Here is an 18,231-nt window from a genome sequence, read left to right as displayed (position 1 = left end):
GTATGTGCGTGCACTCCTTCATGGATAAAGAAAGAAAATATATATATACCTGCTTCTTTCTCTCCCACTCTTCCTCCTAAGAGAGAAAAATAGAACCATGAGTTTCTGAGAAATCATAGAAGAGATTAGGGGAAGAAGGCATGCAGACTGACGGTTGCCCAATTCCACTTATCTTAGACGTCAGCCACAGATAAAAAGGAAGTGATTCTAACTCACAGCACACTGGGCATGAACGTCTCCCATGGCTGGGCTTGTGGACACCTGCACCATGAGAAATAGACGTTTAAGTTTGCTGCCAGGTAGGTCAAATTATGATATTAACAATAGACAAATATGTCTGGGAGCTAAATACCTAGTTTGAGAATCTTCTCAATCCTTTACTTGATGTCTGATTTCTTTCTCCTTGTCTGTATAAGAAAGCAGGGGGGAAATTGGGGGGAAGGATGTTAGCTCATTTATATTAAGGTCCAAAACAAGAAAGTTGATAAAAATTTACTGCTAGGACAAACTCAAAAGCTTAACAAGAATTTTTCTCTCTCTCTCTTTTTTTTTTTTTACATTTTCACCATAGGGTGCATGCACTCATAGGAGAGACAGTCAGAGAGAGGAAAAGTGGGAAATCAGTTCCCAGGGGAGATGGTCATGCTGCAAATCCTCTCCTCCATTCTCCTCTTGGGAAAGAAGGAAGGAAGAGAAAGGAAGGAAAGAAGGAAGAGAAAGAAAGAGAGAGAGAAAGAAAGAAGAAAGAAAAGGAAAGAGAGAAGGAAGGAAGGAAAGACTTGATTTTCCTCTATCACCTCTCCATCTTTCTGCCCCCAGGGCTCTCTGCTCTACTGGTGTTGGCATTGGGACCTTCAGCCCAGAGCGCTCCAGGTGAGTCTGCCCGGCCAGGACCACTCTGACATACGCTGGGGAGTGCATTATTGGGTCTCCTCATCAAAGGGCAAGGAGGCTTATTCTACATGTGACGTTAGGAGATGGTCTTCTTCTGGACATAACAGAAGGTGTCTCTTCTCTCCTCATGCCCAGGCTCCTGAATTTTCCCTCTTGGATGGCAGCCATCCCTTCTCACCTCTCCCCTCCTCCCCTCTTGGGTTCCTAGCTGAAAGCTGGCATCTTCCACTCCTTTGACCTCCTCACCATGGTTTCCATCCCCACAGGCTGTGCCCCGTGGTGCCCGCGAAGGTCCTCATGCATCAATGCCATCACCTGTCGCTGCGATCCGGGATTCAGTTCAACCTCTGGAGAGATTTTTACCAACGTCTTGGAGAGTTGTGATGGTACAGAGTTGTGGGGGGCATGCAGGGGCATGCTGGAGATTGTAGGCGAGATCATGGGGCATTTGGAGCCCTCAACCCAAGAGGGGGGTCGGTTGGGGTGCATGGATAATGTGATAATCATGATGCTGAAGTCATATGGGAAGGTCCCATGTTCGCAGTCTATGCCCTCCCTGTACATGTTAGGCATGGACTGGCTGAAACTAGAGATAATTGCAGTGTGAAGACCCTGTTTGGGATGCCTATTTCTCTGTGCATGTGTGAGTGTCTCTCTCTTTTTCCATATCTATCTCTCTCTCTCCTGGGTGAAATAAATCATGGGTTTTTTTTTTTGGTTTTTTGGTTTTTTGGGGATTTTTTAGTGAGAGTTTTGTTTTGTTTTGTTTTGTTTTGTTTTGTTTTGTTTTGCTATAGAGCATGTGTGCTCAGCGGAGAGACAGAGAGATACAGAAAGTGAGAAATCACCCCCCAGGGAGGGATGGCCACACCGCAATCCCTTCTCCTCCATTCTCCTCTCAAGATTTTGGACACACACAGGCACACGCACATGTGCCCAGCATGAGTTTTAAACTCCCAGGTCAGGAACTTGAACCATGGTCATATATGTGGGAGTCCAGCAATGTAACTATTATGCCATCTGTTGGTCCCTAAATACACATTTTTTATAAAGAATAAGCAAGGGCCAACAGGTGGTGTGGTGGTTAAAGTGCTGGATTCCCATGTGGCTAACTGTGGTTCAAATCCTGGACCTAGTGACTTGAAGATCACAACAAATAAATAAATAAATGTTTTGTTTTGTTTTTAAATAAAAAGGATAAGAGAGAGGAGACAGGAAGTGAAGGAAATGAACAATTAGGTTTTCATGATTAATAGGTATGGTGTTGACAGGCCAGCAGATGGTATAGCAGTTACATTGTTGGACTCCCACATGGCCAACTGCAGTTCAAGTCCTGGTCCTAGCAGCTTGAAAATCACACTGAACACTTATGCCTGCATGTCCAAAATCCCGAGAAGAGAATTGAAGAGAAGGAATTGCAGTATGGCCACCCCCGCCCCCAGTGGGTTATTTCTAACTTTCCCTGTCTGTCTTTCTTCAGTGAACACATCCACCCTATGGCACAAACCTAAAAAAATTTTAAAATAAAGAAAAGAAATGTAATTACTTTCATGAAAAGAACTATTTTTCATCTACCAAAAAAAAGTCAGCTATTTTTGACAAAGGATAATTTTCCTAATATGTGTGAAATGCTAAGGAAATGCATGTCCCATATTTTCACATAGTCTGTGTAGTGGGATTACAGAATTTTTAAATTTGCTTGCTTTCTTTTTTTATGTATTTTCTTTGTTTTCTAAGAGTCCATGTGCTATTTCATATTTAGCGAAAAGAAAATTTTATCAGAAAAAAAAATAATAAAAACCAAGATTTTGGAGTCTCTGACCAGCCCATCCATTACCTTGCAGATATTTCTACAAGATATTTCTTTTTTCTTTATTTATGATAGAGCATGTGCATGTATTCATGACAATGAGGACTGAGAATGAGAGTGCCGGACTGTCACATAGCCAATCGTGATTTGAGTCCCAGACCTGGAGGCTTGAAACTCACACTGAGTATGTGTGCATATGTGCCTAAAATTCCAAGAGGAGAATGAAGGAGAAGGGATTACAGAATGGCGTTTTCCTCTAGGAGATGATGTCTCAATTTCCTTCTGACTGTCTCTCTCAGTATCTCCAGCAAATGCATCCACCTGATAGAAAAAAATCTTTCTAAAAAAATAAATAAATAAAGTTAACAATAGTCAATCATGGGGGCCCACCCTAACTATATCCTATAGGCTCCATAATCATATTAGGTTTCCACCCTCTTAATACCATCACAATCATACGAACCTACTTTTTTTTTTTTTTAGAGATTTTTGCTATAGGGCATGTGCATTCACCAGAGAAAGAGAAAAGTGAAAAATCACCCCTCAGAAAGGATGGCCACACTGCACTCCCTTCTGCTCCATTCTCCTCTTAGGACTTTGGACATGCATACACGTAGTACCCATTGTGATTTTGAAGCTGCCAGGTCTAGGACTCAAACCATGGAGTTTAGTGGGAGGCTAGTGCTTTAATGACTATGCCTCTTGCTGGCCTCCTAGCAACTCATTTTGTTTTTTGTTTTGTTTTGTCTTGTTTTGTTTAGCAACTCATTTTCAACACACACACAAAAAAAATTTTTTGTGGGGGAGACATAAACCATAGCACTGATTCTGTGTACCCTTGAAGAACCAGGGAGGTGAGGGCAATTTTCCCACGTAGCCTCATCTGAGCACAGTGCATTTGTCTGCATCTAGTTGTCCTCAGCCCCAGTCAGACAGAAGAGATGAGCAGAGAGACGGGCAGGATTTCTGGGACTACCCAGCCCCAGAGTGTCACCAGGGAGCTTAGTTAAGATAAAGATGTACGGTGAGTGGAGGGACGCCGGCTCCTGGGTCGCCCAATGGCCCAAACACGACCATCTATGAAGGTACGGACCTCAGACCCCATGTTCCCGGAGACCCACAGTCACACACACAATGGCGCCCGCACTAACCAAGCAGAACAAACACTGGAGGTGCCCTCTGTGCTAACTGAACCAATGCAGGGGAGAGGGCCAGGGAAGGAGCTGGGGGCTCAAGGGGGAGACTCAGGGGGACCCCAGACAGCTCCTTGTGACCAACTGGGAGGAAAGAACCTATCTCAGTCATGACCCGCACTTCCATACGGAGCTCACCTGCAGACGTCAGGCCTCTCCACACGCCCATCACCACTGTCTGCCTCCCCAAAGACCAGGTGGAGAGAGGGACCCTGGTCTGGGCTAGCTTCTTTTGTGTCCCAGATGTGGATGAATGCTGCTCTGGGCAGCATCAATGTCAATGTCTCACGGTGGGGTCAGGTTGGAAAGCAGAGTCTGCCCTGAGAGAGCTCATACCTTTGGGAGATGACCTTTGCCCTGTTGTGTTCCAGACATCAATGAGTGTGCACCACCCATGGCGCCACCCTGTGGCAAAATCGCAGACTGCGTGAACACGGAGGGCAGCTTCTACTGCATGTGCAACCCAGGCTATGGGCTCAGTTCTGGGGCTAAAACGTTCAGGAATGAGAGTGAGAACACGTGTCAAGGTAAGAACCATCTCACGTTCTCCATCCCCCAGGCTATGAGGTTCATCAGAGCTGTTCCTGCAGCATCCAGAGGGCAGGGCCCTGGCCACAGGTCTGGTGCCCAGGTCTGAAGCAGGACAGCTGTGAATGTACCTGTCCCGCCCACACAAAGAGGCAGAGTGACACGAAGGCCAAGGGCAGACTCAGGGACCAGCTGCTTGGGCCCATATTGCAGCTTTGACACCTGTTCATTGCATAAAGTTAGCAAATTAGGGCCAGCAGGTGGCATGGTGGTTAAGGTGGCCAGATCCCACGTGGCTGACTGAGTGGCTCCAGTTCCAGATTCTGTGATTTGAAAATCACACCAGGCATGTATGTGCATGCCCAAGATCTTGAGAGGAAAATGGAGGAGAAGGGACTCCAGGATGACCATCTCCCAGCAGGGGGATCTCTCACTTTCTCTCTCTCTGTCTCTCTCTGATGAGCATACACACCTTGCAGCAAAAACGTTTGAAGGAGAGGGTAATAGTGGTGGGCAATAAAGGGAGGGAGGGAGGAGAACTGGGAAAAAGAACAAACAATACATTTAATTGACACAAAAATGAAGTTATTTGCTGATGACAATGTATACGGTAAAGTCTTTGTTGTGATTGATAGGCACTGTATTCGTGCTGGGAAAAACCACGCTGTGCACCATAAAGATGTAAAGTGGTTAAATGTAAATTATACACTGTGTGCATGCATGCCAAATATCCTAGAAGAATAATGAAGAAGAAAGGATCATGGTATGGCCATCCTCTTTGGGTGGTGATTTCTTTCTCTTTCTCTCTCTCTCTCTCTCTCTCTAGCAAGCACATGTGTCCTATGGCAAATGTGTGTGTGTGTATGTGTGTAGGTATATATGTGTATATAAATATACGTGTATGTAAGTTAGGGTGATTTGTTCTTTTATTTTTTTTCTTTTAAGAGGTGGTGTTGTTTTGAGAGGTTTTTGTCATAGGGCACGTGCACTCGCCAGACAGACAAAGAGAAACAGAGAGACAGAAAGCGAGAAATCACCCCCACCCCCCCCCCCGGGGGAATGGCCACACTGAAATCCCTTCTTCTCCATTCTCCTCTCAGATTCTTGGGCACGCACGCACATGCCCCCAGCATGAGTTTAAGCCACCAGGTCTGGGACTTGAACCGCAGTTAACTACATGGGAGTCCAGCGACATAGCCATTATGCCAACTGCTGGTCCCAAGGGGTTATTTGTTCTTTAAAAGTAAGTAAAGCACTCTGTAAAACAAACAAATATAATACATATACATATATGTGTGTGTATATATATGTATGTATGTGTGTGTGTGTGTATATATATATATATAATGTGATGCATCTTTTTGAGAGGTTGCACAGACAGACTGGGTTCCTAGGGACAGCAGGAGTGGGGGGTGACACTGAGAGGAAAGCTCCTTGCACACAGCCTGCTCCATCCTTCATGGAGACCCTCAGTCTCTCCTCTTCCTGTTCTGTCATGTGCAGTGAAGGCACCTCCCTTTCCAGTTCTGAGGAGTGGAACCTTGGCTATGGCTAAGAGGGGAAAGATGAGAGTCCTTGGTCAGGAAGTCCAGCCCCTAGAACTCAGATTTCCTCTTGGTTTCACTTCCTATAAACTGGGGATCCTGGTTCCTGCCAAACCCATCTTACAGGGAGGCCACCAAAAGGCGTCCTGAAGGTGGAGTTGAAGGTCACCAGGTGGTGGCACACGCAGTCCTGGTCCCTGGTTTGGGGCAGTAGAACGATAAGGACATGGGTACAGCGAGTGGAGGGGACATCTGGACTGAGTCAACGCAGGGCCTGATCTCCTGTCTTTGTCCCCAGATGCGAACGAGTGCACCTCAGGACAGAACCCGTGCCACAGCACCACCCACTGCCTCAACACCATGGGTAGCTATGAGTGTCGCTGCCGCCCTGGCTGGACGCCAGCTCCTGGGTCACCCAACGGCCCAAACACCACCATCTGCAAAGGTACAGAGCTCAGACCCCACATTCCTTGAGACCCACAGTTACACACGCCTGGTCACACATGCAATGATGCCCTCGCTAACCCAGCAGAAAGAACGCCAGAGGCGCCCTGCTGTACCCAGTGTTAACCCTTCTGTAGCTAGACTGAAATAATGGGGGGGGGTGGGGAGGGAAGGAGCTGGGGATCCAAGGGGGAGGTTCACTGGAAGGAAAGAATGTATCTCAGGGTTTTCACAACCTGCACTTCCATACGGGGCTCACCTGCAGACGTCAGGCCTCTCCACACTCCCATTGCCACTGTCTGCCTCTCCAAGGACTAGGTGGGGAGAGGGACCCTGGTCTGGGCTAGGCCAGGGCCTGACCCCTTCCTTCCTTTGTGTCCCAGATGTGGACGAGTGCCACTCCGGGCAGCATCAGTGTCACGTGTCCACCGTCTGCGTCAACACCGTGGGCTCCTATCGATGCCGCTGTCGTCAAGGGTGGAAGCTGAAGACCAGGAGCCTGAATTACCAAACGGCCTGGAATAACCAAACGGCCCGCAGTAACCAAACGAAATCGGTGAACCAATCGAGCGTGGTCTGCGAAGGTACGTGGTCTCATCTGACCTTAGAACCTCCCCAACAACACAAACGCACAGACTCTCACATCTAACGAACCACTAAACTGTCCCCAGCAGCAATCTCCTTGCCCAACTGGACTCAGCCCCATGGAATCAACAGTCAGGTAAGCGGCTCCAGCCCTGGGCAGGTGGCAGGTGGCAGGAAATCCTTCCACATGGTTTTGCCATGGCTGCTCCTTGGTTCTGTCGATGAAAATTGCCAACTCTGCAGAAATATGTGGTTTATTTCTAAGCACAAATATGTGTAACCAGACCCGGAGAAAAAGTAAACATGACCTTCTCTGAGTGATCAGATACTGAGAGTGGTAAGGTTTGGAATTTAGAGAAAACAGTATTTTCACTGGTCTGGCCCAAAAAGATGGGGCATCTGAAAGTGGGGGGTTTATAGTTCATAGGTGAGTTTTACAATTCTCAGTTTGGTGATTTGGAAAGGAAGAGCTGTGTTTCATGAGGGGATCAGTAAAGAGTGCACTGTCACAGAGATAAGGCGACTTGTATATGTCACAAGATGTTGGTAGAGTCCTATTACCAATGAGTCAAATGGTCTGTTAATGCTTGCAGGCATGACTCACCCATCATAAAGATGACAGGGACAGAATTTAAGATGAATCCTGTTATCAAATGGGCCAAAATGGTCTATAAATGTTTTTGGGTGCAACTCATCCCATGCCCTCTGGAAGGGAGTTTGAAAATAGGAAAAAGCAGTCAGACTTCTGTCCTCAGTCCTAAGTAAGGCTCTCTCACTCTCTCATCTCCTCTCTCTTAGAGTCTCTCTGAATTCTTTGACAAATTCCAGGCTCTGGGCAAAGACTTCAAGTCAGCTTCAGCCCAGAAAACCATCGAGGTAAGGGCAGAACCTGGAGGAGGCAAGGTGAAGGCATCCCATACAGGGATGTGTGAGTGCTGGTCAGACTCCCCGCCTTGCCCCATGGCACTCTGGGAGTTCTATTCACTGTTAGACACCCAACATGGACTTCATGCAACACAACCCACAGCCTCAGCCAGGATAGACACAGTAACATGGGCCAGACATATACAGGGAGACCCAAACATGAACCTAGGGACATGAACCTAAGACCTTTCTATGTGACTTCCACTCCATCCCAGCAGCTGCCCTAAGAGGGTTGGCTTCTAGGGAGCCATATTCCAGGGGCCAGGACCACCCAGGGACTCTCATCTAGTAATATTTTTATTGCCAAAATAATATTTTTGAGAGAGATATTTTTGCTATGGGGTACATGTGAGACAAGGAAGAACAGAAAAACAGAAAGTAAGAGTCAGAAAGTCACCCTTAGCGGGTGACTATACTGCAATCTCTCCTCCTCCATTCTCTTCTTGGGATTTTGGGCATGCACACACACGCACCCAGCATGAGTTTCAAGCCACCAGGTCCAGAATTCAAACCACAGTCAACCACATTGGAGTCCAACATCTTAACAACCATGCTACCTACTATCCCCCACACAAAATAATCTCCAGGGTCTGTTCTCTGGAGCTGAGCCATTGATGTCTTTGTGCAGCCCCTCTGGCCCATAACTCACTAGCTCACATCTCCAATTCCTCCAGAAACTCATGGAGAATGTGGATGAGCTCCTGGGAACTCCTGGGGACCTGGAGATTCTGCCCCGCCCACAACAGCATTGTGTGGCCAGTAACCTGCTCATTGGTCTGGAGAATGTCCTGAGAGACCTGAGCAAGGCCCTGCCTGATGGGACATTGACCCTCAATTACTCTGCAGGCACAGGTAGGTACCTGGATCTGCCCTGGTCTCGGCTCCGTCTGTTCCCTCCTGTATTTCTCTTCCCACTGTAGTAGAGCATCCACACTTGAATCTCAGTGTCACTCTCACAAATGCATTCAAATAAAAGATTCAAAGGCAGACCAAGGAGCCAGTATATAGCATAGTGGTTAAGGTGCTGGATTCCCATGTAGCCTACCTTGGTTCAAGTTCTAGACATGGCAGCTTGAAACTAGTGCTGGGTGTATATGCAAGTATGCCCAAAATCTCAAGAGAAGAATGGAGGAGAAGGAAATATAGCATGGCCATCCTCCTGAGGAGTGATTTCTCATTTTCTGTCTCTCAGTCTCTTTGGCAAGCATTTGTGCCCTATAGCAAAATTCCCAAAACATAAAAAAATTTTAAAAAGGAGGGCCAGAGGGTGGCATGGAGGTTAAAGTGCTGGATGCCACATAGCCAGCTTTAAATCCTGGACCTGTCGACTTGAGAATCACACCAGGCACATATGTGTGTGTGCCCAAAATCCTGACAGGAGAATGAAGGAGAAAGGATTGCAGTGTGGCCATCCCCCCAGCGGGTTATTTCTTATTCCTTGTATTTTGTTGACGATTTTTGCAAACACGTCTATAAAAAACATTAGTCCATAATTTTCTTTGAGACATCTTCATCTGATTTTGTTATAAAATAATACTGGCCTCATAAATATGTTTTTTAAGCATTTACAAAATATTTATGTTCTTGCTTCCCTAAATGTTTGGTAGAGTTTACCAGTGAAGTCATCTGGTCTAGACTGTTCATTTGGAGACCTTTTGGGTTATGGGTTCAATCTCCTTATCTATTAGAGGTCTGTTCAGAGTTTTTCTTTCTCTTTGAGTTTTGGTGATTTATATGCCTCCAGGAATTTGTTTATGTCATCTAGGCTACCTAATTTGTCATATGATTGTTTGTCCTGTTCTCTAATAATCTTCTGTAACTTCAGACTATATATACATGCATATATATACATATATATATATATATATATATATGATCAAGGAAATGCATATTATGAAAAAAAAACAATGTGCACACATTTCAAATGTGTTTGCACCAAAATAAACTCATAAGTTAATTCCCTTTTTTCATAAACTTTATTTATTTCCATTTCTTTTATTTTTTTTTCTTTTGGAGTTGCACCAAAATAAACTCATAAGTTAATTCCATTTTTTCATAAACTTTTTTTATTTCCATTTCTTTTATTTTTTTTTTTGGAGAGGTTTTTGCTATACAGTGCGTGCACTTGCCAGAAAGACGGAGAGAGACAGAGAGACAGAAAGTGAGAAATCACCCCCCAGGGGGAATGGCCACACCACAATCTCTTCTCCTCCATTCTCCTCTCAGGATCTTGGGCACGCATGCACATGCGCCTGGAGTGAATTCAAGCCACCAGGTCTGGGACTAGAACCGTGGTCGACTACATGGGAGTCCAGCGACATAGTCATTATGCCAACTGCTGGTCCCAATTTCCATTTCTTTTATACATTCAATCACATGTGTCACTTAGCTTGCAAACTGAATACACACACACATAAAATAGTGGCATTATGAGGCCAGCAGATGGCACAGTGGTTAAAGCTCTGGACCACATGACTGACTACAGTTCATGTCCCAGACCTGGTGGCTTGCTTTCTCACTTTCCCTTTCTCTCTCTCTCTCTCTCTCTCTCTCTCTCTCTCTCTCTCTCCCTCAGATCACATTTTAAAATTAAATAAATAAATAAATCTTTTAAAAGTGTTTTCTAAATGATAATAATAATAATGGCATTACCTACACTGCACACACCATCTCTAACCAACCTCCCTTTATGTAATTTCCGCAACTCATAGCACTGTCCCTGGATGTACAGAAGCAAGAAGAAAGGAATGTTACTTTGAGCCTGAATCAGGCAAAGATGCAGCTGAACTGGGATCTGGGACAGAACTCTGACAACACAGGTAATGGCTGAAAACACAGATCAGACCTCTTGGTGGGTCAAGATGCCCAAGGATATGAAAAATAGAGATATGTGTAGGGTGTGATGGGCTGCAAGGGAAAAACCCATCTAAGGAAAAGACCCTAGTGAGGACACAAAATTCAACTTTGCTGCCAACCCACAGGCTCCTCTGCGGTGGGCCTTGTCTACACTCCAGGAATGGGCAAGTTGCTGGCTGAAGCCCCTCTGGACCCAAAACCTGAGAATCAGGCAGCTCTGAATCAGAATTCCAGTGATGTGCCACAAGGAGTCCCCCCTGTCCTGCTCTCAGACATCGTCTCTGCTTTTCTGAGCACCAAGAATGCCCAGAACCTCAGCTCCCCGGTCACCTTCACCTTCTCCCACCGTGTGAGTGTTGGGGGTGGGCTCTGGGTGTGGAAGGCACCTGAGTCCTGAGCACAGCCCTGCAGCTCAGCTCCGACTTGGGGTTTAGGGAAGCCCTCATGGTGCATCCTCTCCCCAAGGAAGTCACCCCTTCCCAAGCCAGCTCTGGGTCTGCATCTCTGAGCACCGGATGCACCAACTCATGCCTGTACCCTGTTCCTATAGACGCTGAGCTCTAGGCCAAGAGCAAAAGTGCTCTGTGTCTTCTGGGACCATGGAGGGGATGGATGTGGTCACTGGTCCACCACAGGCTGCAGGATGGTGACTACCAAGGAGGACAGCACCACCTGCCGCTGCACCCACCTCAGCAGCTTTGCTGTCCTCATGGCCCATAATGACGTGCAGGTGAGAGCCCTGAGAGGGGCTGCATTCAATGTCCATCTACGTAAAAAAATGCCCACACGTAAGAAGCTTAAAAGGGCGTGGGGCTGGATGGTAGCCCAGTGATAAAACACCACCCACCTGGTAAGGTTTCAGGATCACAACCAGAAACCTCCCTGACTACACCAGACATGTGGGTGCCCATGATCCAGGGCTGGATGAGACTGGGAATGGATTGTGGTATCAAGATCCCTTTGGGAGGACTGTCTCTCTATCTCTCTGTCTCTCTCCCTAATGGAAGTTTGGTGTTTTGTTTCATTTTGTTTTTAGCAGTTATTGCCATATGGCACACGCACTTGCTGGAGAGAGAGGAAAGACAGAGAGGGGAAGGGAAAGTGACCCTCCCCCATGGGGATGCCCATGCCACAATCCCTTCTCCTCCATTTTCCTCTTGAGATTGGGGACATGCACGCATATGCACCTGGTGTAAGTTTCAAGCCACCAGGTCCAGGACTCGAACCGCGGGTGGCCATGTGGGTGTCCTGCCATCTGCTGGTCCCTGGAAGAATTTTTTTAATTGCCAGAGGGCATGGATGCTTGCCAGAGGCAGACGGAAGCAGCACCCCCTAGTGAGACATGGTCATACCACAATCCCTTCTCCATTTCTCCATCCTGTTGGGATTTTCGAGCTACTGGGGACAGGATTTGAAACTTCATGAGTTCCAAGGCTGTCTTGAGTAAGAACTCACTTATCCTTTAGCTCTTTCAGTAGGTAAGCTGACCAGGTCAGAATCCTCTAAAATTCTGAGCCTGGAGTCACTTACCCATCAAATTCAAAAATACACCTTGCTCCTCCATTCTTGTTTTTTAAGATTTATTTATTTTTAATTTTACTTATTATCATTATTCTTCATATTTGACCAGAGAGAGACAGACAAACAAACGGAGAGTGCAAAAGCAAACTGCCAGGTCCAGCACATAAGCCAGGGTCAACGGTGTAGAAGCCCAGCACCTCAATCACCACACCACCTACCGATCCTGCCTCTCCATTCTTCAATTTGGAGAATTAGAGAGACAGAACAGTAGAGAGGAAGAGAAAAAGAAAATGAGGGAGGAAAGGGAAAGGAGAAGAAAAATAAGTTGTCTGAGATCCTAAAACACATCAGTCTCAGACGTATTCCCAGAATCCTGACAAGCTGAAAGGCTTGGGGATCATGGCATGATGAGACCTTGTCTAGGGTGCACCTATCTCTCTAATACACACATAAACACTCCCTAACACGACTAAAACATAAAAATAAAGTGGTGGGGGGAACCAGTAGATAGCGTAATGGCTACATCAGTGGACTCCCACGTAGTCAACCGCGGTTCACGTCCTAGACCCGGTGGCTTAAACCTCACGCCGGGCGCATGTGTGTGTGTGCCCAAGATCCCGAGAGGAGAACGGAGGAGAAGGGATTGTGGCGTGGCCATCCCCCCTGGGGGGTGATTTCTCACTTTCTGTCTCCCTGTCTCTCTCTCTCTGTCTGGTGAGCACACGCACCCTATAGCGAAAAAAACTCTCCATAAATAAATAAATAAAGTGGTGGGGACCCAGCAGGTGGTATGGTGTTTAAGACACTGGACTCCCACATGGCTAACCATGGCTTAAGTCCCAGAGCTGACAGACAGCATGCCTTCTCACTTTCTCTCTCTCTCTCTCTCTCTCTCTCTCTCTCTTGAATGCACGTGTCCTATAGCAAATTTTAATATAATAATGATAACAAATAAAATTAATTTTTTTGAGAGATTTTCACTGTAGGGCGCGTACGCTCGCCAGACAGAGAGAGACATAGAGACAGAAAGCGAGAAATCACCCCCCAGAGGGGATGGTCACGCCGCGATCCCTTCTCCTCCATTCTCCTCTCGGGATCTTGGGCACTCACGCACACGCGCCTGGCGTGAGTTTTAAGCCACCGGGTCCGGGACACGAACCACGGTCGACTACGTGGGAGTCCAGCGACATAGCCATTACGCTAACTGCTGGTTCCCATAAAATTAATTTTTAAAAGTCATTCTTTATAAAAAATTGGGGACCAGCAGGTAGCATGGTGGTTATGCACTATACTCCCACATGGTCAACTGTGGTTCAATCCCAGACTTGGCAGCTTATATCTCTCTCTCTCTCTCTCTCTCTCTCTCTCTTTCTCTCTCTCTCTCTAGTAAGCACACATTCCCTATAGCAAAACTTAAAATAGTGATAAAATTAAATAATTCTTTATTATAAAAATAATGATGGAGAGATCATTACCCCAGAAAGCAGAAAAGTGTGATAATGACCTCTTCTTTTTCTGGGTCCCAGGATGAGGACCCTGTGCTGATCATCATCACCTACATGGGATTGGGCCTGTCTCTGCTGTGCCTCCTCCTGGCAGCCCTCACCTTCCTCCTGTGCAGAGCCATCCAGAACACCAGCACCTCCCTGCACCTGCAGCTCTCACTCTGCCTCTTCCTGGCCCACCTCCTCTTCCTCACAGCCATCAACCAAACCAAATCCAAGGTACAGACTGTCCTAAGGACCCCTGTTCTGCCCCAAGGGATGCCGGGCTCCTGGAGCAATGCTGCATTGCAGTCCTAAAAAAATAATTTGGGTTTCAGAGGGAGGTTAGGAAAGGAAACTGCCAATTGCACATTGCCCAAGTCAACTAGAAAACAAATTCTCTTGTTACAACCCCATACTGTACAAGAGGACTTCAAAAAGTTCATGAAAGGGGTTAGCAAATGGTATAGTAGTTTCATTACTGGACTTCCACATGGCCAATCATGGTTTGAGTTCTGGACTCAGTGGTTTGAAAATCATGCCAGGCACATGTACATGTGTGCCTAAGATTCTAAGATTCTGGGAGAAGGGATTACAGTATAGCAATCCCCCACGTCTCCCCTGAGAGATGATTCCTCTCTCTCTCTCTCTCTCTCTCTCTCTCTCACACACACACACACACACACACAAGTACACATGCTCAAAGGAAAAAACCTCCTTTTAAAAAGTTCATGAAATATAAATGTAGATACCTGATGCTGTAAGGGAAGAGAGTGAGTGGCAGAGAGTGGGTGATATGGGATGGGCAGAGAAGCAAAGGGAAGAAACATTCAACAGACAAAAGAATGTAGAATTATCTGCTGGGGGGAAGAAAAACATTCTGTGATTTTTTTGCTTCATGAAAAAAATTTAAAATGGAGAGAAATTTTTCAAGGGAAAATGGAATTAAAGTATGAGCTTATTTGATGCAAAAAGATTTTTTGAATTTTTTATTTCAATTTCTTTTATACATTCGATCACATGTGTTACTTAGCTTACAAAGTGAATGTTCCAACTTGTATACATTGACATCCATGCATAGTTTTTTCTTTTTCATTTTTGCTAGCGATCTCATAGGCTCCAACCAGTGACAGAGAAAGAAAGCACCCTCCACATGGGGTATGGTCATGCTGAAATCCCTTCTCCATCTTTCCCTTTCTTCTGGATTTTGGGCACACACACACACATGCACACATGTCTGGCGTGTTTGTCAAGCCACCAGGGCCAGGATTTAAATCATGGAGTTGGTCATGGTGGATTCAACTGCCTCAACCACCAAGCCATGGAGTCAGCCCCATAGTTCTTTCATAATGCACATTATCCATGAGCACACCCTTCAGAACTTCTTGGAGAACTGGTCTGGAGTCGGTAAATTCTTTCAGGTTTTGTTTATCTGAGAAGGTTCTTGTCTTCTCTTCCCATATGAAGAATAATCTTGCCATGTATAGTATTCTGGGTTGAAATTGCTTTTCACTCAACACTATGAATATGTTTTCCCATTCTTTCCTTGCTTGAATTGTTTCTGATGAGAGGTCCACTGTTATCCTTATGGGATATCCTTTGTAGGTAACGTGTCATTTCTCTCTTGCCAGTCTGAAGACCTCGTCTTTGTCTGTGGTCTGGGGCAATCTGGCTATAATGCGTCTTGGAGAAGATCTTCTTGAGTTGATTCTATTTGGGGTCTTATGTATTTCTTGGATCTGGATCTTTGAATGCCTCTCTAGATTTGAAAAGATTTCTTGCAGGATTTCATGGAATAGATTAACAATGCCCTTATGAATCTCTTCACCTTCTAGGTTACAAATTATCCAGATGTTTAGACATTTGATGGTATCTAGTATCTCTTGTATATTATTCTCATTTTTTGGACTATTTTCTCATTCTTTGTGGTGGATTTTTTTAGATCAGTGATTCTGTTTTCTTCATCTGAGATTTAATCTTCTGTATGATCTAGCCTCTTTAAATACTTTCAAGGGAGGTTTTGATTTCCTGTATCCTGTATTTTATTATCACCTTCATCTCTAACAGGTCTATTTGTTTCTTAAAGTGTATAATTCCTTTTTTAGATCTTACAAGAATTTCCTGACCTCCTGGAACTTGTCAGCTCCTTTCTCCTTCCTCTTTCACAGTTCATTGTTTCTCTTCTCTTCCATCTCTGTTAGCATCATCATTATGAATATTCTAAATTCTTTATCAGACATTTCTATTATTTCCATTGAACTGTCTGTGGATGAAGAAGAGATATTCTTTTCCCTTGGAAGACAGGTATTTTCTTGCTTTCCCATATTTCTTGTGACCCTGTGGTGGTTTCTAGTGTGGATGGTGTATTTCTTCTCAATTCTTGAAGTTCAATCTGAGCATTCAGGAGCATGCAGGAGGAGGTGATCTGCAATCTCATTGAAGTCACATTTTTATCCCTTTGTGCAGCAGATTCAGTGGGTATTGAGGAATATGTTAACCCTAATAGTATTTGATGTTTGACTATGGTTCCCTTAGATCCATCTAGACACTCATTTAATAAAGATTGAGGAGAAAAGTGATGAGGTAGAAGAAAAAAATAAGAAAACAAAGAGAGAGAGAGAGAGAGAGAGGGAAAAACAATGAAAATATATATTTTTAAAAAAAAGAAAGAAAAATGAGACCAGCAGTTGACATAATGGCTGTGTTACTGGACTCCCATGTAGTCGACCGCAGTTCGAGTCCCAGACCCAGTGGCTTAAACTCATGCCAGGCACATGTGCATGCATGCCCAAGATCCCAAGAGGAGAATGGAGGACAAGGGATCGTGGTATGGCCATCCCCCCGGGAGAGTGATTTCTCACTTTCTGTCTCTCTGTCTCTCTCTGTCTTTCTGGTGAGCGCACATGCCCTATAGTAAAAACCTCTCCAAAAAAAAGGAAAAAGAAAAAAAGAAAAACCATGTGGCACACTCGTGCTATACAAAATAAATAGTTCTTAGCAGTAATGGAGGAGTCTTCAGAGGAAGGCCTGCCCCTTGCCTCTCCTAGAAGGGAAGGGGAAAGGGAATTATTAGCAAGATAAAGGAGGGTCTGGAAGCCAATAGAATTTTTTACCTTTAAAAAATTATTTTAAGAAAAATTACTAAAAAATGAGAAGACAGAGAGAGGCAGAGAGAGACAGAGAGAAGGATAAAGGGGCTCCCTACCACTTGAGACTGGGGACTGGAGACTGAATTTTCTTTTTCCCTGAAATTACTAGTTCTCAGTAGCAATGGAGGAGTCTTCTTCCAAAGACCTGCCCCTTGCCTCTCCACTTGAGACTGGAGGCTGGAGACTGAATTATCAGTAGAATATCTTCATTTCTCTTTTACCCTGAAATGACTAGTTCTCAGCAGTAATGGAGGAGTCTTCTCTCTATGATTTTCTTTCTAAAACATTACTGATTTGCTTCTATGCATTGTCTTCCAGATTTAAGGGGTTTTGTTTTCTTTTGAGTTATTGGGTTTGGCAATTTGTTAAAAAACAAAAAAAAAAAAAGAAAAAGAAAGAATTTTTTAATTGAAACATAGACTTTTCTCCCTTCCTGACCCCTTTGCAATTGGAAAATATTTGTGAGCATCCTTATTTTGTGGCAGAATGGTTATTTGCATAAGTTCAATAATACAATAGTATCTATTGCCTTGCATTGGAAATTGAATTCTAGTGGGGCTTTGTGCAAATAACAGATCAAATTGAGATTACCCTAAGTTTTTGCAAATGAGTTAGGTTATACTTTTCTTTTGTAAAAGGGGGAATGGAGAGAAAAAAAATTGTTTCATAAGAAAATTACAGTGCACTTGTGGCTAGATTCTAGCTTTGTCCATACTTTAAGATATTTTCTGAATCAACAAAATGCGAAGAAAAAAAAAGTTTAGTATGGAAGGGAAGGAGGGGAAAGGGGAAGGAAAACACTGGTAAAAGTAAGCTTAACTGATTAAAAAGAAAGTGAGAAGTTATTTGCTGATGATAATGTATATAGTAATATCCTTGTCTTGACTGACATGCATGGTATTTGTGCTGGAAAAATGTATACTGTGAAGACATGTGATAAAATGTAAAATTAAATAAATAAATGGGAAAAAAAAGAATAGAGGAGAAAGGATCACAGTGTGGGTGATTGGGGGTGATTTCTCTCTTTCTCACTGTCTCTGTCTCTCCATCGAGTTCATGCACCCTATGGAAAAAAATGGGGGGAAAAGAAAGAAAAGGAAAAAGAAATAATGAGAGAAAAAAGAAAGAGAGAAAGAAAGGAAAGGGGAGGGAAAAAGAGAAAGAAACAAGAAAATAAAAAAGAAAGAGAGAGAAAGAAGAAAGAGAAGAAAGAAAGAAAGAAGAAAGAAAGAAAGAAAGAAAGAAAGAAAGAAAGAAAGAAAGAAAGAAAGAAAGAAAGAAAGAAAGAAAGAGAGGAAG

General features: G+C 44.5%; 1 protein-coding gene across 2 annotated transcripts in view; it reads left to right on the top strand.

The window, feature by feature from the left end:
• Positions 1-218: 218 nt before the first annotated feature.
• Positions 219-18,231, top strand: part of LOC102481906 (adhesion G protein-coupled receptor E2-like) — a 29,711-nt gene continuing 11,698 nt past the window's right edge. The window contains exons 1-13 of one of the 2 annotated variants that reach the window (XM_027776770.1): positions 219-299; positions 820-873; positions 1,161-1,280; positions 4,269-4,424; positions 6,268-6,414; positions 6,797-6,997; positions 7,088-7,134; positions 7,797-7,874; positions 8,597-8,774; positions 10,634-10,741; positions 10,904-11,127; positions 11,329-11,508; positions 13,826-14,023. In XM_027776770.1, the coding sequence (XP_027632571.1) occupies positions 242-299; positions 820-873; positions 1,161-1,280; positions 4,269-4,424; positions 6,268-6,414; positions 6,797-6,997; positions 7,088-7,134; positions 7,797-7,874; positions 8,597-8,774; positions 10,634-10,741; positions 10,904-11,127; positions 11,329-11,508; positions 13,826-14,023 (1,749 nt within the window). In that variant the 5' untranslated portion in view covers positions 219-241. Of the gene's footprint in view, positions 300-819; positions 874-1,160; positions 1,281-4,268; positions 4,425-6,267; positions 6,415-6,796; positions 6,998-7,084; positions 7,135-7,796; positions 7,875-8,596; positions 8,775-10,633; positions 10,742-10,903; positions 11,128-11,328; positions 11,509-13,825; positions 14,024-18,231 lie in introns of both variants that reach the window. The other variant, XM_027776769.1, reaches the window with a different exon arrangement.

The sequence above is a fragment of the Tupaia chinensis genome, unplaced genomic scaffold, assembly GCF_000334495.1.
Source record: "Tupaia chinensis unplaced genomic scaffold, TupChi_1.0 Scaffold138060_1, whole genome shotgun sequence".
In the NCBI taxonomy this organism is placed as follows: Eukaryota; Metazoa; Chordata; class Mammalia; order Scandentia; family Tupaiidae; genus Tupaia; species Tupaia belangeri.
Note: the sequence above shows the minus strand (reverse complement) of the source record. Positions and strands in the feature narration are given on the sequence as shown.